This window comes from Carassius carassius, chromosome 16 (assembly GCF_963082965.1).
Source record: "Carassius carassius chromosome 16, fCarCar2.1, whole genome shotgun sequence".
Lineage (NCBI taxonomy): Eukaryota > Metazoa > Chordata > Actinopteri > Cypriniformes > Cyprinidae > Carassius > Carassius carassius.
In genome coordinates this window covers 12,916,700-12,937,776 of record NC_081770.1, presented here as the reverse complement: position 1 = coordinate 12,937,776, position 21,077 = coordinate 12,916,700, and the positions used below count along the sequence as shown (strand labels likewise).

Here is a 21,077-nt window from a genome sequence, read left to right as displayed (position 1 = left end):
AAGCGATAGTTCACCCAAAAACAAAACTTCTGTCATTAATTTCTCTCCCTCATATCGTTCCAAACCTGTCAGATCTTCGTTCATCTTCAGAACACAAATGAAAGTATTTTTAATGGAGTCCGAGAGCTTTCTGTCCCTCCATTGACAGCCTAAGTAGTTGAAACTACTTCAAAAAATGAAGATTGAAGCACTGGAGTCACATGATCTACTTTAATGATGTATTTACTACATTTCTGGGTCTTGAAAGTTTCAGTTACTTAGGCTGTCAATGGAGGGACAGAAAGCTCTTGGACTTCATTAAAAATACCTTCATTTGTGTTCTGAAGATGAACGAAAGTCTTACGGGATTGGAACGACATGAGGGAGAGTAATTAAAAGAGAACTCCGGTCAATTTTAACACTGAGCTCATTTTTTTGTAAATTTGTAGTGCTGTCAGTACAGAGAACAACGACAAAAATCGGTGTTGCCTACACCGTGTTATCCTCTTTTTAAAATTTGCACCCTGTTGACTTAAACGGGGCAAGTTTTAAAGCTGCTTTTAGCCTCTTAACATCCTCGATGTGTCATTACAAGTGCCCAGACATGTGAAGTGATTCCTTCAGAGTGAACACGGTGAATCTGACTGCAGTAGATGTGAAAGATATGCATAAAAGTGATGTTAATTCAGCCAGCGCACATACCTCTGTTTACTTATTGTTTTCCGGTGAAGCCCACAGTAGACGATTGTCCAACTCATAGGATCCAATATTACAAACGTATTTTTATTTTTTCCACGAAAAAACGATCTATGTTTCTACATAGTCATTACTATTACATAACCACGACAAATCGTTTTTTGTGGAAAAAAATAAAAATATGTTTGGAATATTGGATCGTATGTGTTCGACGATCAATTACTGTAGGATAACACGGTGTAGGTCGTTGTTCTCTGTACTGACAGCACTCCATATTTACAAAAAACTTAGCTCAATGTTAAAATTGACCGGAGTTCTCCTTTAATGACAGCAGTTTAGTTTTTGGTTTAGCTAAACCTTTAAAAGGTATTTTGAACTCTGGACAAAGAAAATATCTGCTTTAAAAAACAGAAGTTCACTACTCCTTGCTCCATCTGTCTGGTAATGCAGGAAGCCCTCTCCTACTGTACTGTATGGGTATGCACATCTTTGAAAACCATGATAAATGTAGCTTTGCGAGATGATGCTCACAGTTTAATCATACCCGTGTCTGTACGTTATCACTTCTTTTTTAATTTGTAAAATAAATTTAGCAGATATTTATTCATTGATTCTTCTGGCTCTTGTGGAGCTAACACCAGCTGACATGGTAGTGTCTTTAAAAAAAAAACAGTTCCCATCAAAATAGCACACAACAATTGATAATGCTTGTTTCTCTCTCTCTCTCTCTCTCTCTCTCTCTCTCTCTCTATATATATATATATATATATATATATAAAGATGTATACAGTGCTGATGATTTGCCCTCTTGGTAAATATGATCAAAGATGGCTGTAAAAAATATATTTTTTTAAACTAAAAAAAAAAAAAAACTTGATATTTTATAAAAAAAATTAGCAAAAATCTGACCTTTCATTGAAGTAAAATAATTGAAAGTGTGTGTGTGTGTGAAGGGGGGGGGGGTGATCACATTATGAAATAAATGTTTTTCTCAAAACACATTGGGAACAATTATTTGCCCCCTTCTCCTATAATGCCTGATGAGTTTGGAGAGATCAGAGACCATTCCTTCATACAGAATCTCTCCAGATCCGTCAGATTCCCAGATCCATGTTGGCGTTTCTTCTCTTCAGTTCAGCCCACTCATTTTCTATAGGGTTCAGGTCAGGGACTGGGATGGCCATTGCAGATGCTTGGTTTTGTGCTCAGTGACCCGTTTTTTGTTTTGATTTTGATGTTTGTTTTTGGATCACTGTCCTGCTGGAAGATCCAAACATGGCCCGTTATAAGATTTCTAGCAGAGGTTGTCAGGTTTAGATTTTTTATCTGTTGGTATTTGATCGAATCCATGATGCCATGTATCTGAACCAAATGTCCAGGACCTCTGGCAGAAAATTAGGCCCACAGCATTAAAGATACAGCAGAGTATTTCATTGTACACATGGGGTACTTTTTATCCCTGTGTGCACCAAACTCATCTTAAGTGTTTGCTGCCAAATAAGCTAATTTTTTCTTTCATCTGACCATAGAGCCCGTCTTGTTTGAAGTTCCAGTAGTGTCAATTACTTTTCAAATGTTCTATGGACAGATGAAACAAACGAAAAACAGCTTTTTGGCAGCAAACACTTAAGATGAGTTTGGTGCACACAGGGATGAAAAAGTAACCTATGTGTAAAATGAAATACTCTGCTGTATCTTTAATGCTGTGGGCCTAATTTTCTGCCAGAGGTCCTGGACATCTCGTTCAGGCATATACATGGCATCATGGATTCAATCGAATACCAACAGATAAGAAATCAAAACCAGACAGCCTGTGCTAGAAATCTTATAATGGGCCACGTTAGATCTTCCAACAGGACAGTGATCCAAAAACACACATCAAAATCAACACAAACGGGTCACTGAGCACAAAACCAAGCATCTGCAATGGCCATCCCAGTCCCTGACCTGAACCCTATAGAAAATGAGTGGGCTGAACTGAAGAGAAGAAACGCCAACATGGATCTGGGAATCTGAAGCATCTGGAGAGATTCTGTATGAAGGAATGGTCTCTGATCTCTCCAAACTCATCAGGCATTATAGGAGAAGCTGTTATCTTAGAAAAAATAGGTTGTAAAATGTATTTAATAAAAGGGGGCAAATAATTGTTCCCAATGTGTTTTGAGAAAAACATTTATTTCATAATGTGACCCACTTTCAATTATTTTACTTCAATAAAAGGTTAGATTTTTGCATTTTTTTTTTTAAATAAAATATTTACCAAGGGGGCAAATAATTCTGAACAGCACTGTACATATCTATGTAGTGTGTTTAGCCAATAACCTAGTCACCAGTTGTGATTGTGATTATGATTATAGCGTGAGCATCATTTGAAAAACATTCATCATAGTTTAACAGCTGTTGCAAATGCCCATGCAGGGGTGGGGCTTCCCTGTGTTACCAGGCAAACGAAGTAGGGAGCTAGGAACTTAGCTTATAATAATATGGATAATGAAAATACGTTATTTACTGTACCCATGCAGAGTTCAAAATATTGTATATTTTAATTCCTTTAAATATGTCCTTATTTTTGATATGTAAAAACTAATATATTGACAGTAAAACACATTATTGGACAATTGTATAGATAAATACTAAATACCTTGCAATTATATTGCCTTTCAATGTAGCTATTTTCCCATGCTCTGCTTGTATTTCTACTGTCCAATTAACATTTATAACATTAAACATTTGTTTGCAATTCACTAAAATTACTGTTCTGTTTTATTGAAGGTACCTATTACATTTTTATAGTTTGTTTTTATTTTACTGGGAGAAACATTTCTTAGTTCCTATACATGAAAATGGCTATATTTTAATATGAAATTATTGTAGGTAGACATGGCAGTTTCATAAAACAACCACTAAATACCTTTAAATTACAGAGATTATGTGTAAATGTAGCTACTTTTGGTGTATTTTAACGTACTATGATTGTTTTTCCATTGTCCAATCAATTTTTAAAAAAAATATTTCTGCAAAATAAATGCTTAATACTATATATGTACAGATATTTGTCTTCGATTTTACATACTTATTGGGTTTTTATACATTTTGTCTTAGTTATTTTAAAAAGATAAACTATATTTTAAAAGTAAATTACTGTATGAAGACAGAGCAACTTAATAAAGTAACTAATAAAAGCCATATATTTACAGAGATTAACCTGACAGCTAGTTGTTTTTAATGTATTTTCACATGCTTATTAAATTTTTATACATTATTTCTTAGTTATTTTACAAACAGAAACTATATTTTAAAAGTAAATTACTGTATAAAGACAGAGTAACTTCATAACGTAACTAATAAAAGCCATATATTTACAGAGATTAACCTGAAAGGTAGTTGTTTTTAATGTATTTTCACATGCTTATTACATTTTTATACATTATTTCTTAGTTATTTTACAAAGATAAACTATATTTTAAAAGTAAATTACTGTATAAAGACAGAGTAACTTCATAAAGTAAATAACAAAAGCCATAAATTTACAGAGATTAACCTGAAAGGTAGTTGTTTTTAATGTATTTTTACACGCTTATTATGTTTTTATACATTATTTCTTAGTTATTTTACAAAGAGAAACTATATTTTAAAAGTAAATTACTGTATAAAGACAGAGTAACTTCATAACGTAACTAATAAAAGCCATATATTTACAGAGATTAACCTGAAAGGTAGTTGTTTTTAATGTATTTTCACATGCTTATTACATTTTTATACATTATTTCTTAGTTATTTTACAAAGATAAACTATATTTTAAAAGTAAATTACTGTATAAAGACAGAGTAACTTCATAAAGTAAATAACAAAAGCTATATATTTACAGAGATTAACCTGAAAAGTAGTTTTTTTAAGTGTATTTTTACATAATTTATCTGTTTTTCTACAGTTTAATAACAATTATCAACAGTGATGTACCGTAATTTAATGATTTTTTACTGTAAAATATTTTCTGTATTTTTACGGTTATTGCATGTAATTTTGAGAAACAGTTTTTTACTGTAATTTGACGGAATACGTCTGGAAACTTTGCTGCCAGAGATTTACCGTTTTTTTACGGGTTTTTTTTTTACAGTGTACCAAACCACAACTTTACAACAAAATCATTAACTAATTATTAATTGAAGCTCAATGATCTGTCCATTCAAAATACCAGTCATGAACAGATCTTTTTGCTTTGACCAAACACAAAATTATTAAAGAGCAAGGGATTGTGGGTATTCCACAGTCACAATGCTTGCATTGCAATGCAATGAGCAGCCAGACAGCAAGGCGACATTGATAAAATGTTGAGTTTTGATCCAAACTATCATTTCGGTTGATAGTGACGTTTCCATGTTTAAAGTACATTGGCTCAGCATTTAATTTTTTCATTAAATAATTAAACCAGCATACCTGTATATATGGAGACAGTGATATTGAGCTAATGTTGATTTGTAGTTGTTAACAAGATCATGAAATTAGCAGATCAGGATGGATACACATGTACAGAGGTATGCTCACAAAGGCCAAAAGTGGACAGTAGTGAGCCATTCACAATGTTAAAGGATAAAGTGATCTATGGGTCATAAGTGACTTGCATAGATCCAAGTAATTAAATACAATTTAAGAATATGGATTATAAATTCACAGGCTGCGGGTCCTGACGACATACCTGGCTGTGTACTGAGAGACTGTGCTGCACAGCTGACAGATGTCGTAACAGATATCTTCAACACTTCGCTGAGCCAGGCAGTCGTCCCCACATCTCAAATCCACAGCAATCATACCAAAGGCTACCAAAGAAATCACTTGTGTCCTGTCTAAATGACTACTGTCCCATAGCACTGACTCCAATCATGATGCTTTGAGGGGTTAGTCATGCACAACATCAAAATCACCCTCCCTAACACAATCCTAGAAAATAAAGACTCCTATGTTAGAATGCTGTTCACTGACTTCAGCTCAGCATTCAACAGAATAATACCACAACAGCTCATTAATAAACTAAACCTTCTGGGCCTTAACCATTCCCTCTGTAGTTGGATCCTGGACTTTCTAACTGGAAGACCTCAGTTGCTCTTCACACTGCTGACCCATGACTGCACTGTCAAGTTCAGCTCCAACCACATCATCAATTTCGCGGATGACACAACGGTGGTAGGTTTAATCAGCAACAGCGATGAAATGCACTCCAGAGAGAAAGTGGCACAACTGGCTGAATGATGTGGCACTGACAACCTGTCCCTCAATGTGAGTAAGACAAAGGAGGTTATGATGGACTTCAGGAGAAACTCCGTTGAGCACCCCCCACTGACCATCAACAGCTCGACTGTGGAGAGAGTCAGCAGCACTAAATTCCTGGGGGTGCACATTACAGAGGATCTCTCCCGGACCACCAACATCATGTCACTCTCCAATAAGGCACAACAGCACCTACACTGTCTCCGCCGGCTGAAAAGAACAAGTCTCCCTTCACCCATCCTCACAATATTCTACAGGGAACCACATAGAGCATGCTGACAAGCTGCATCACTGTTTGATATGGGAACTGTAGTGCAGCAGACTGCAAGACCCTCCAGCAGACAGTGAACACAGTTGCAAGGATCATCGGTGAGCCTTTCCCCTCCATCCTGGACATTTTCCTCACACAATGCTCCAGCAAAGCCAACAGTATCGTGAAGGACCCCACCCATCCCTCCCACAGTCTCTTCCAGCTCCTACCATTAAGAAGACGGTACTGGAGCATCAGAGCCCGCTCTGTTAGATTGCTCAACAGTTTTTTCCCACAGGCTGTGAGAACCCTGAACTCAAATCACCCCACCCTCCTCTGAAACCCCCCACATAAACCCTCTACCTCCTGAAACATGGACCATCTCACCCCCCCCCCCCCCAAACCCCCTAACCTTACCACATTACAGAAAAACTGTCTGAAACACTCTTATTTTGTGCAATATAAATCAATTTTGTGCAATTCGCCTCTATGCACACTAGACACTTTTCACACATACTGCTTAATATACATAATCCCACAAAAGACTGAGTGATATGTGTATGTTTACATGCTCATGCATTACAAATCATCTGGCACTGTTCCCCAGCCAGCTGCTTGAATTACAATGTTTTTCTTTGCACATGTACAGTATCATGTGAAGCATTCGTATTGTCTCTCTCTCTCTATATATACAATATAATATATAAATATATTTTTCTTTTTCAGTCTATGTATAGGCAAACATTTTATGTGAGGCATGACATTTCGTTCCATTGTATGTCCAAACATGTAGTGAAATGACAATAAATATCAACTTGAACTTTTTTCTGTTATTTGGTAAAGAGGAGAGAAGTATCCTCAGCTGAGCAGAGCTACTCACACTTACATGTGAACAAAAAACTTAAGAGTAAAGAATGCATTTTCTTCTAGCGGTTCACTACACATGGAGAGATGAGCTCAAGTCATGGTCAACATTGCTAATCTGAACATCAAGGCTGATGATCAATTCCACTGTCCAATTCCTTTCTTTCAATGCTTGAATACTGCAACATTCAGACGGGGTTCACAGGTTCTCTGCCTCTAAACAACAGCAACATGCTGATGAGGTTCCTGTTCAGACAAAGTTCTCTGCCTCTGGATAACAGGAACGTGGAGACAAAGCACACAGGTTTCATTCTGTTTGTGATGCCAGGAATGTTAAATTATGAATTAGGTGACATCAAGAATGTTGGTCATGGAATGAAGAGACAGGGAGTCTGTAGTGGAGATGAAGAGTCTTTCATTAATGTCGCTTACTAGTCAAGTGTCAGATGAGAAGTGGCCCATGAGAATAGAGGAAGTGGTCTAGAAAACAGAAATCACTACACCATATATCTCCCTTTCTATGTGTTCAAGCATTAGCATAACTCCCAGTTCACGTATGCACCATGTACTTATTGATCAGTTCTCAACAGAAACATAGGAGGTAGTTCAGCCTTGCATTTAAAACTATTACACAGTACGAGTAGAATAAAGACTGAATATAAAAGTATATATGACATTTACAATATGCCAATACATAATACAGTACAATACAAAACAAAAAAAAGATCATAACTGTTAAATAAAAAGCATTATACTACCTAGACTGCTGACTGTGAAAGCAACAACTTCAATTGCCAGGGAACTTGGGTACATAAATATCGCCACCTTGTTTCCACAGTAGCTTTAAATGGACAAACTGCACTACAAAGCACATTTCGTCAAAATGTTGTTCCACAGCCACCACTGTATAAACTAGGGATGCACCGATACCGGTTTTTCCAGTACTCACCAGATACCAATACTTTTATTTTTGGTACATGCTGATACCGACTACCAATACTGATATTTTTATTTGCATTTGTAAAAAATTTTTAAATATTGGGTAGAGAAACCAAAAGAGTATATGCGAATTGAGCGTCTGGAGCGAGTGATTTCCATGTTGTGTTGGCGAGCGTTTAGAGGTCCCCGATAGACACATCCAGTTCGCGCAAAAGAGACGAGAGTCTTGCGCTAGTGATTTTTTTGGTGCTTTTGTGCATTAACCCATTCAAAGCAAATTTGCATCTGACGCCCGAGTGATAAACGGGGGCAGGCCCGCCCAGATAACAAAATAAATATAAGAAAATTATGAAATTATAATAATAACTTGATTTCAATAGGTTATATGAGACATATTCATTTAGTATTATGCTATTTATTCCATATATATATCTAGATTAGCCTATATGAAACATTATTATTATAATGTTAAGACAACCAATCTACTTTAGTACAGTATATATATATATATATATATATATGTAATGAGTTAAATCTTCATAATCTTCGGCAAGAAGGATGCGGGAACCGGCGGACAATCAAATAAGATTTTAATAACTCCAAAATAAACACAAAACAGTGCATCAGCCCCTCACGGATGACTGATGCGCACAAAATAAAAACCAAAACACAACTAAAAGCCCAGGCCTGGTCCTCTCTCGTCCTTCACTGTCGTCGCTCCAGTTTTATATCCTTCCATCTCCTATGTGGGACTCGAGACCGGTGGTGGGTCGCAGGTGTCGCTGATTTCCCAATCACTCCACCGGCCTCGCTCGTGTTCCCACATCCCTCGGCCCCGCCCCACTCGTCACAATATATATATATATATATATATTTTTTAAAAATCACAGGACAGGCTAATTACTTTTGGAGGCTGGCTCCATTTATCCTAACCTAGCCAACATTTCCATGTGGGCCCCATTTGGGTTTTTGGTGGGCTGTCAGTTGGGACCTGCATGGGCAACCCAGATGGGACCCGTACATTTTTGTCCATCGGCTCAACTTGGGACCCGTGTGTTAACCCATAGGGGCTCCAAGTGGGGCTCATGTGGGTGTTCATGTGGGTGCACAAATGGGTTCTAATAACTGGGGCCAAGGTCGGCCACATACAAAACCCTTATGTGGCCCAGATGGGTGATGACACTAGACCCACAAATGGCCCTTATATGGGGTTTTAGTGAGACCACAGTGGGTCAGAACTGGGCCCCATTTATATTTCTTTATTAATTCCTCTGGATAAAGTTAATGTGCTAATATGCAATAAAACTCTAAATAAAAATGTTTTATTTACCTAAAAAATGGTGCTTAATACATTTTAAATTACATGTTAAAATATTTCAAATGTGAAGAAAATGACTTCAACTCAGAATCTCTAAAAACACATTTTTTATTGGGTAAAACAAAATAAAACAAAACAGGATAAAAACTGGATAAAAATACTGTAACACTTTCTATGAAGCCCATGTTTATAATAACGTATTATATGTTATATCAACTCATGAATAATCATAACAATTATAATGCATCATAATATAATAAATAATATAATTCATCATGGTTATAAGTTTAAGAGTATGATTATTTATAACACATTGAACACCATATTAATTACTACTTAATTTACAGTATAATGGACTGTATCACATCTTGACATAGTTTAAGATCTGCACAGTATCTTAATACAGCTTGTGAGTGGTTAGATGTTGAGTGTTGAAAATGCAATCTTTTATATGGTTACATTTTATTTTGATGGTCCCTTTAATCAATCGATTATAAGCAACTTTGCCACTACATCCCAACTAACTCAAGAATGCTAGAATCTAGTTTGGTAGAATAAGTTGACGTACTTGCAAAGACACCTATGTCATTTTATCTGTTGGTTGACCATTAAAATAAAGTGTTAGCATACGGTATTTACAGTAGCAGACATACTAATACTCTGATGACCGCTAGTTGATATAGTTGCAGAGTTACTCAACAGCTGTCTAAGGGGTACCATCAAAATAATCAAACTGATATTACAATAAAAATAGTTCAAAGCAAATGTGTCATATTACAAATTCATCTCATCTGATATCTGACCTTATGGCTGTTTGAGATTAAAAAAAAAATTGTAAATTATTATTACTACTACTACTTATAAGTGGTCTTTGACCGCTTTAAATAAAGTAGCATCAGAAAAATTGCAAGATATGAGACTTATAATACATTATAACTATGAGAAATAAAATCCATTATAAAAGTGGATGCAACGTGTTAATTGTGTTATACATCATCATACTCTTAAAAGCTATAACCACAAATAAGTAAATATATTAAACCTGTTCTTATGAATATTCATGAGATGATTCAACATATTATAAGTTGTATTATAATGCATTCCTTATAATGCTTTAAGAATAACTTTATAATGTATTATATGGGCTTCATAGAAAGTGTTAATACAAAAATACTTGAACAGAACAGGATGAAATGGTATTATTCCTGGGCCTGTGCAGACTTCTCAATTTCATACCTAAAAAAACAGTAGAAAAACAGAAAAGGCAATTATTTTAAAATACTACTAAAACATTCACAAAAGCAGCATAAAGCATGCGTGGTTATAATTAAGTTGTGCCAGTATTTCATATTTTTTTAAAAGTGACACTATTCAGTTTAGAAATGTAATTTTAAAAGTACTATTATTTGTTGTTATATATTCAATAACACAAGTTATTGCTTCACACCAACAGCTTTATTCATGATTCATCTTTTATTTTTCAGAGCTTTAACAACACAGAATTACCAGAATATTAACCATATTTCATCAATGAACATACAAATAACCTACAAGTAAAATCATAGATAACACATTATGCCAGTGGAAAATGAATGGTGTAAATATAAAAATAAAAGTTTGAAGAGTTAATGTACTTAATTAGTAAGACAACAATATTCAGAGAACACATATCATATCAAAACATATAAAATGGTCTTCTTTATGGCACGACTCTTCCCGTCTGCCTCATGATGGTCAGTCAGCACCACTGTGGGAGGGAAATGCTAGTTAGCACGGCTTAATTGATAAAACAAACAAGACGACTTCAAGTGTTTTAAAGTTCACCTACCTGTACCTATTTAACATACTCGTACAACTTTTAGGTTTTCACGAGTCTCCCTATTGGTCTGCTGGTGCCACTGTGGGAGGAAAATACTAGTTTACTGGGAAAGTGAGCAAGTAAAAGGACTATATACGACGAGTCTCCCCTCTGGTCTGACAGCCGCACTGCGGGAGTAAAAGGCCAGTTAGCACAGCTTGACAGAGTTCGCTCACACTATATTTTTACAAAAATAATGTAGCTTTATATCTAGCAAACATCATCAGAATAAAAGGTATAAAGTTAAAGTTAACTTACCACACTCTTGTGGGCTTTCATCTTCACAATAAATCTGTCATGGTGCCATGCCATCGCATCTGGGAGATGTTTGTTAACACCTAAAAATTACTAACACATAAAATGCAACTCATTACACTCTCTGTGCTGTCTGTTTTGGGGGGATGGACATTAATAAATCAGACATTATTTTAGTTTATCCCAATTTGATACTTTACTACATGTTAGATGTGGATAAATTTATTATGCATGCAACAATGCTTATTACTGTAATAACGTTCATTAAAAAGGCATTGCTATATGGATGATAAGAACTTGCTCTCATGAATGTTTTTATCAGGATTTTTGTAAAAGGTTAACTACCAAACAGAATGAAAAAGCATAGCATTCTTCGTGACCAGAGTTGGCATATTTCATTCTGTAACCTATAAATGTTATGCTCCCCAAAAAGACACTTATGATATATGGATCTGGCAACACGATGTAGATGCAACTCTCTATATAAGGCCCATTCGGTGACCAAATAAAGTAACTGTCTTTAAAACACCTGGAGTCGTCTCGTTTGTTTTATCAATGCAGCTTGTAACAATAGCAGAACCCTTGTTTAGGCTTCCATAAAGAAACATGCTTTGAAAGTGCTTGAGGATGTTATAAATAAACCTTTTTAATGATAGTTCACTCTCATTATAAATTAGTATCATCAATGTTATTTTTATATATTGTTTCTTAATATTGTTTTTATCTGTTGGTCATAAAACTAAAAGAGTAAAGAACGCATTTGTTTAGAAACCAGTTACAGTTAAATTTGTATTTTAATTTAAGTGTAGCACAATCAGCTGACCTGGGATTTGATGCTGTCCTTTGTGCCTTCTGTCCTGCTCCCCAATTAGTGCTTTATCAGGTAGGCTAATCATTCATTTTCCTCAATCAATTTTACATTTCAGGAATGTAACTGATCTCCATTTAGTTTAGCCTGTTACTACATAAAAACATCACAAAAAAAAAAAGAAAAAAAAAAGAAACAAAATAGATATGTGAAGGTGACTGCCTATTTTGTGACATTTAAAGAGATGAAGGTGATTGAAAACTCTTTTAAAATCCTAGAACATAACCTTCGAACACTTGTCACTTGAAGGCTAGTTTAATAGGAAAATTAGCTGTACATCTGCAACAAATTCAGGCCTGGAAATGTCTGGGTACAGGCTTTTGAACTTGGGGTCTGAAACGTGAGGTGCTTGTTTGTTTACTGTAGCCTCCTGCTCTTCCAAACTTTTGAGCTCTTCACTACCATTCTCAATCGACCTGTTAGCAAATCAGTAGCCTTTTGTAGCTTTTTAATTTCCCTGTCATGGGATTCTTCCAATACTTTCTTTTGTTGCTTGTCCATGATTCCCCTCAAATGTCTGCTTTTCAAACTCAGAACATGCACAACCTCATCTGAAGGTTTCTTATTCATGGTTTCTTTGAAAACTTTTAGACGTTCATCAACTGTCAAAGCTTCCCCATAATTTTTATCTACCTCAAGCCTCTTTGACGGCTTCTCCTCATGTTTCTGAATGTTCAAACTCTATGAGCTCAAGTCGCAATCAACAACACTGGTCTGAACATCTAGGCCAATGACCAATTCCACTTCAAGTCTCCAATACCTTTCTTTCAGTGCTTGAATACTGCAACATTCAGTCGAGGTTCACAGGTTTTCAGCTTCTAAACAACAGCAGCATGCCTATGTGTTGATAAGATTCCTGTTCAAATGAGGATCACAGGTTCCATGCCTCTTAAAATCAGCAACATGCCGATGAGGTTCCTATTCAGATGAAGTTCTCTGCCTCTGGAAAACAGAAACGTGCAGACGAAGCAGGTTTCATTCTGTTTGCGATGCCAATAATTTTAAATCACGAATGAGGTGACATCAAGAATGTTGGTCATGGAATGAAGAGACAGGGATTCCAGGGTGCAGATAAAGAGTCCTTTATTAATGCCGCTTTCTAGTCAAGTGTCAAATGAGAAGTGGCCCATGAGAAGAGACGAAGTGGTCTAGAACACAGAAATCACTACTACATATATCTCCCTCTCTGTTTGCTCAAGCATTAGCATACTTCCTAGTTCCTGGCTGCACCATGTACTTATTGATCAGTTCTTAACAGAAACATAGGAGGTAGTGCAACCTTGCATATAAAATTATGATTACATGTTACACAGTATGAGAAGAATAAAGACTGAAAATAAAAGTATATATGACATTTACAATATGCCAATACATAATACAGTACAATACAAAACAAAAAAGATCATAACTGTTAAACAACGCTATACTATCTAGACTGCTGAAAGCAACAACTTCAAATACGAGCGATTTTGGGTACATAAATGCTGCCAACTGGCAATCCTAAAGATTACTTAGTCTGGGCTAATTTAGTGAACAGACTCCATCTTATTTCAGTCAAAGCATTGTCTTAAATATGTGCAGACATAGGCTATTTGTTCATTATGAGACAGAAGGATACATAACTTAAAGGTGCAATATATAATATTTAGCAGGATCTATTGACAGAAATGCAATATAATATACATAACTATGTTTTCAGAGGTGTAAAAAGACACATAATAAACCGTTATGTTTATATTAACTTAGAATGAGTAGTTTCTATCTAAATACACTGTGGGTCCCCTTACATGGAAGTCACCACCATGTTTCCACAATAGGCTTAAACAGTGTTGCCAACTAATTTTTATGGGAAAGTTGCTAAAGGAAGGTCGATTTGTTGTTAAAAGTTGCTAAATGATGTTGTGATGTCATTGCATGATGACATCATTAGGTTATCAGGATGTAAAATTGTGTCACTGTAACAAATCTCATTTTTATGTTAATTTAGATTTATTCATAAAAATAGTATAAATTCATAATCTAATATTAAAATAGAACTAACTATTTTTAAACACAACTTGGATTATCTGACACATACACATTTTTGAAACGATTACAATTAGTTTTTATTACCTAGTAAACTAGTAAAACTACACATTCTGTACAATTCTATTTTTAAACAGTGTATTAGTTAGTATGCTACCCTCTAAGAAAAGTCTGTAAAAATAGGGCACAATCGATGCAAGTCAAGCGATAAAAGTTCAGAATTCTCCAACTTTATGCAAATAAGCAGCGATTTACGCGAGCGACCAACAATGGGAGTGAAGTCCGTGGAGAGCACGTGATTCATCTGCTGTAGTGGAGTGTTACAGGGGGAACGCCCAGTAGCGACCTCAATTGCCAGCCACAAGGGACAAGAAGCAAAAAACTCACTGGTGGTGAGAATGGGTAGTCCTGTATTCCCAACGTAGATTCTCGTATATTCTAGGCAATTTGCAACTTCAACTCTAGAAGCTGTTAAAATGTACACACTTCAACTTAACTTCAAATTTAAATCCATGCACTTGTTTATAAAATGTAAGAAAAAATAGATATATGCAAAACAAATGTAACATTTTGTATAAAATTATGGTATAAAAATTTGTTTAAAGTTATTTGAATCTGTGTATATGTAGCCCACAATAACTACATTTTTATTTTCGACTTTCAGTTTGTATCATTTGATATCACAATTATGAGTAATTTTTTTAATTGCTTCATCATGGATGAGTTTAATCCAAACATTAAGATGTACAGTAGACTGAATACTAAACTAACAATAAAAATTAAACATTACTCACGTGTGCAGGTATGAAAGTGAAAGTGATGTGACATACAGCCAAGTATGGTGACCCATACTCAGAATTGGTGCTCTGAATTTAACCCATTCATGTGCAAACACAGCAGTAAACACACACACACACCGTGAACACACACCCGAAGCAGTGGGCAAACATTTAAGCCACGACTTCCCCCTGTGTTTCTATTAATACTGCATTATTTCTGAGCCTTTTCCACCTGTAAACTTTCGATTTGTTCAGCAGCATAAAATATGAATAAAATCTCATTAATGAGACTAAAATCTCACTAAAATGACCACCACCCATATGGATTTATTACAGTAATAAATGGAGAACCTTCTAAAAATTCCTCATCTGACGGTGACTTTTCTTGTTCTGTTGATTCCACAGGATCCTCCTGAGCTTTAGTCAAGGATGTTAACCACCCACCAAAGCTACCAATGTAGTTCACACCAGCTCTCCAGCTGAGCAAATGCTCTTTCTCCAGACTGTAAAGAGGAACCAGAAGAGAACCAAGGTGTCGAGTAGAACAAGTTTGAAATAGTTAATATATTTCAGTTACTTTGAGTACAAAGTAGACTGTAACAAAGATTATGTTTCTGTGATCATTTTAGTTACTGATTTTAAACTACTTGACGCACACATTTTAAAACAATATTTGTTTGAAATATAAAACATTTAAAACAATTTACATGTTTGTTTGTGTTAGTGTGACTGCGACAAAAGGCCGTTTACTCACCTCAGTTCACAGTTTGAGTCTCGTAGCACATCAATGATCTGCTGTTTTGAGTCTCCTATTTTATTGTTACTCAGATCAAGCTCTTTTAAAAACAGCAGACGTTTTGTTTTAACCAAAGTCTGGGTTAAAGATGAAACATCTGTAATGCCACAGTCATTTAGACTAGAAAGACAGACAGAGAAAAAAAAAATTACTTTCACCCAGAGGGCACAGTTATCAGTGCATTTGCACAGTTGCTTCGGGAATGCATGTGTCACTCCCAGACAGTCAGTGAACCGCTGTGAGTGAAGGAGACAGACTGAATAAAAATGCAGTTCATTTTCTGACAGTAGATGGTGCTCATTGAACAGCATTTTCCCAGAAAACCCCCATAAACAAAATAGTCTGCACTTTCTGTTTCTTCACAGAGAAGAGAGGAAGTCAAACTATATTTACCGTTTTCAAATAGCCATTCAGCTTTTTCGTATTCTCTATGATTTTTATTGAACAACACTAAATACAAACATTTATTTTTACTTATGTTTTTCATTTTAATTTGGAATAAAACATACCATAAAATATATATTATAATATTGAACTTTATAACTGTTGTTTTGCACTTCAATCTATTTGAAACATTTAATTAATACCATTGTGTGTACTGTTTTAATGCCTTTTTAAACTCAATAATATGTTTATGGTTTTTTATATATAAAACAATATTACTTTTGTTATTAACATTGTAAAGCCTGTAATAAGAGTCAGATTTGTTTTTTTACCCTTTAGACAAAATATCAAAGAAAAACATTTTATGGCTCATATAAAGTAATATGTTATATTTAGAATATGGGGCTCATACTTGAGGAGGAAAAAACACCTCAATTTTTTCCAAACTGAGTAAAAACACTTGATCATTTGCAATTAGGTGCAGTTATTTATGGTCAAAACATAAGATGAAATTCTCACAAAACTCTTTAATATCCAGATTCTTAATTTTGCTTGTAAGTACACCAGGCTGACAGATTTACTTTTTAAAATACACAAAATTTTCTAATGGGGGAGCACGCCCCCAAAGCCCCTTAGAGGGTCCAAATCCCATACCTGTATGGTTTCACACAATCCTGTGGGAAACACTGAATTCCCCACATGAACTTTGCATTGATCTTAAACCTAATAGTGAAATTCACAGCATTATACTCGGCTGATACATTTACCCCACTGTTTGTTCACTCTGTGGCCTCTGCCATTTTTTTAAAGTGTCTATAACTTATACATTTTTTCATGACTGTTAGTGATGTTACTGTTACTGAGGTTCTTTGTGCCACAGCGCACATTTAAAGCTAATCGGTAATGAAATTCTGATCGGTAATGAAATCACTTGCCATATGTTTGGTACCTGTCAGGTGATTATTTTACACCCTGCTTCCATCAAACCACAAAACACAACAGGGATTTTCCACAAATATAATGTGAAGTCAGACTCTTTGTGATATATTGACTAGAAGCGTTTTAGTTAAATTGCAATGTTGAAATGTTTTTATGCATTTTCTTTCTTGTATGTGAGTTTCACCGACCTCAATCTCTCCAGTTTACAATTATCCAGTATGTCACACAGGATCTGCACTCCTTTGTTTTCTATTTTATTTCCACTCAGATCCAGCTCTCTCAGGTGTGATGGGTTTGAACATAGAGCTGAAGTCAAGATGAGACAATGTTTTTCTGTAATTCTGCATCCACACAGACTGAAGACAAGAGAAAAGACAATGAATCAGATCCATGTAAGGTTTATGTGTGAGTTAAATATATCTTGACTAAATGTCATATACTGTAGCACACTAATACACCAGCAAAACATGAAAACATAATTATAGAACCATATAGAACAATTTTTTTCCCTTTTTTCTATTTTCATAAACCTATTCCTAGCTATAGGATTAGCACTAGATCAGTAGCACTTTATTTTACAATCCTGTTCCTCATATACATATAGTACATGTACCATTACAATAACAAGGTAATAATTAGGTACTAACCCTGAACCTCCCCCAAAACCTAACCCTACCCCATGTAGTTACCTTATATTACAGTACTTTCTTAGGTAATTACACTGAAAGTACATGTAAGTTTATCTACTGTAAAATAAAGGGCGACCATTCTTTCATTTCATTCCATTCAACTCCCACACATGTAGTGGAATGACAATAAAGCTCGACTTGACTTGACTTGCTTGGAATGAACACATCATTTTTTGCTTGGTTGGAACAGCAGCAATGCTAACTTTTCTCTATTTGCTTCTCTGCTCCTGCCATAGGATTGGCATCCCAAGGTAACACGGAATTACAGAGGCTTCAGTCAGGCTTCAGAGTTTACCAAGATCTGAGAAGAGATGTTGCCAACCCCTCAGTGGACCGCAGATGATGCCAACCCTCAAACAACATACAAAACTACCAAACTTTGCTATAAGACTGATCAAAGAATAAAATCATTGTCGTTGATAGTTTTTACTGTCCGTCTGTGTACATTTTATTAATTAATTCCATGATTTGACTGTACATTTCTGCCGTATGGACATTACTTTGACAGTCACCATAATCAAAAGATAAGCTACTCCTAAATATAATGTAGAAACTTTAATTTTCTGCAAAGCTGCATTGCAACAATTTAAATCGTGAAAAGCACTATACAAATAAACGTGAATTGAACTTCATTTCATTTACAAAATATATTAAGTAAAGAAAGCGAAGTAGAGTTAAATTTACTGCATGCCGGTGTAGTTTGTTAATGTTGCTTTTAAAATCACAGTAGGCTGTCTCTACTTTGCTAAGTAAACCTCCAGAAACATGCATTTCATTTCCTCTTTTAGATTTCATGAAAAGCACCATCGGTGTTACAGAAACTATTTAACTCTGTCTGAATAATCTATTGTCATGCAAGTTTTTGTAGTGTAATGATACTAACTGTAGTTTTTTCAGCTTGCATTGCGAACTGCTCAACAGAAAACCAAGGTTTTCAACTCCAGAGTCTCCTAGTTGATTCACACTGAGGTTCAGCTCTCTCAGGTGTGATGGATTTGATTTCAGAGCTGAAGTCAAGATGAGACACTGTTTCTCTGTAATACTGCATCTACACAAACTGAAGACAAGAGAAAATACCATGTTAAGTTCATTTTAGAGTTAGATGCATCATGAATAAACACCATACTGTCAGTAATATTCCACCAAAAACCTGGAAACTTAAATATTGAACCATAAACCAAGACAGAAGCATAACTAGTACTTGAGGATACTAGTTACAACCCAAGTCTGGAAGTAGGAGAGAGAGGCGGGCGGGATCAAGAAGGGTCCCCAAGCTACAATTCGAACTCAGGACACCCATAGCGCAACAGCGATGTGTGTCGGCGTGCTGCCAACAAGGCTATCATGGCCGACAGCATAATACACTTTAATCACACTATAACTGCTGTACATTATACTTACTCTAGCTTTTCCAGCTTGCATTGTGAGTTCATCAATAGATCACAGAGGTTTGTTGCTCCCAACTGGCCAAGTTCATTCCCACTCAAGGCCAGCTCTCTCAGGTGTGATGGGTTTGATTTCAGAGCTGAAGTCAGAGCTGAACAATCTTCAGCTTTTATAGCACAGTACCTTAACCTGCATTCAGAGAAATGAGACAAATAAATGTTTTATTATGTTTCATTAAAATATCAAAATACACTTTTCTTTGTTGTACATAAATGTTCCTCACCTCAATCTTTCCAGTTTTAATCGTGAATCCTTCAGTATATCATAAAATTTATTCACTCTTTTGTGTTTAAGTACATTTCCACTGAGGTCCAGTTCTCTCAGGTGTGATGGGTTTGATTTCAGAGCTGAAGTCAGGAAGACACACTGCTTCTCTTTAATACTGCATTTACACAGTCTGAAGACAAAAACAGAAAGGAAAATGGTTCAGATCCTTGACGGCCATCTCATGAAAAAGAGCAACAGAAGACAATGTACAGTCTTCAACGTAGTTGAACTGTTTAAGTTTGAATGCAAGAAGCTGTTGTTTTCTTCTCGTTCATTTAAAAAATTAATAAATAAAAAACTACAGACATCAATTACTTTTTTGGTCTTATATTTCTGCAGAACATGTACACAAATTCAATTATTTCCTATTTAAAAACCTATTAAACGTGACCAGAATAAAGTTGCAGCACAGATGCAGTGCTAGGGTTTAAATACTGTAAACTGGGCCTCTTTGACTAAACAGTGACTTTCAATCAAACTGCTGTACAGTACAATGATACTAACGCTAGTATTTCCAGCTTGCATTGTGGGTTCTTCAGTAGACTGCTAATATTTTCAAATCAAGAGTCTCCTAGTTTATTCTCACTCAGGTCCAGTTCTCTCAGATGTGATGGGTTTGATTTCAGAGCTGAAGTCAGAGCAGAACATCCTTCATCTGTCATATCACAGTATCTTAACCTTCATTGGGAAAAAGGAAAAGCAGAAAATAAAACAGAAGAAGCTAACTATTTATTATGTAAAAAAAAAAAAAAAAGAACATAGATAATCTTGATTTAAACAGATCACAGAATACTCAGGCTCTTTAGAAGATATAATTGAGTATTTTTGATAACGATATTGCATCTTTGTTTAAAAGCTTTTGAGCTTTTTATATCTGAATGTTACTGACTTCAATCTCTCCAGTTTACAGCGGGAATTAATCAGTTGTTCACATATGTGCTTCATTCCTTTGTTTTCTATTTTATTTCCAGCCAGGTCCAGCTCTCTCAGGTGTGATGGGTTTGATTTCAGAGCTGAAGTCAGGATGAGACATTGTTTCTCTTTAAGACTGCATCCACACAGACTGAAGACAGAGAAAAAAAAGAACAATGAATCAGATCTACTGTATATTATCTAAGGTTTTGGAGGATTTGGATCATTTGCCTGAATGTAATTTGTTATTTGAGAGTCACAATGTTGTAAGTTCTGGAAGAAGACCATTATTCTCACTCTACAGTTAATTAAATAATTACTGATCCAAGATCAAACTGACTTGCCTACTTTTTAAAGCTAAATGCCATTTCATAATTATTTGTGTTTTTAATGGCCTGATTATGTGAAACCTCTGGCTCAAAACAAATGAGAAAATATTATTATCAAATACATGTTAAATAATGCAAGAAACTCACATCAGTGTGTTGAGTTTACAGTGTTTATCCTGCAGTAGAGCAGTGATCTGATTCACTCGTGTGTCTCCTAG

At 35.4% G+C, this 21,077-nt stretch overlaps 1 protein-coding gene and 1 long non-coding RNA gene across 2 annotated transcripts in view; one reads left to right on the top strand and one right to left on the bottom strand.

Moving 5' to 3' along the window:
- LOC132159591 (uncharacterized) overlaps window positions 1–20,296 on the top strand; it is a 124,175-nt gene extending 103,879 nt beyond the window's left edge. Inside the window, exon 2 of the long non-coding RNA XR_009437881.1 lies at window positions 20,209–20,296. This is a non-coding gene — a long non-coding RNA (uncharacterized LOC132159591). The remainder of the gene's footprint in view (window positions 1–20,208) is intronic.
- Window positions 1–21,077, bottom strand: part of LOC132159554 (uncharacterized) — a 1,375,546-nt gene that overhangs the window by 918,839 nt on the left and 435,630 nt on the right. The window contains exons 43-45 of the mRNA XM_059569099.1: window positions 19,575–19,748; window positions 19,307–19,480; window positions 18,789–18,962 (exon numbers count right to left, since the gene is read on the bottom strand). Coding sequence (XP_059425082.1) covers window positions 18,789–18,962; window positions 19,307–19,480; window positions 19,575–19,748 — 522 coding nt within the window. The remainder of the gene's footprint in view (window positions 1–18,788; window positions 18,963–19,306; window positions 19,481–19,574; window positions 19,749–21,077) is intronic.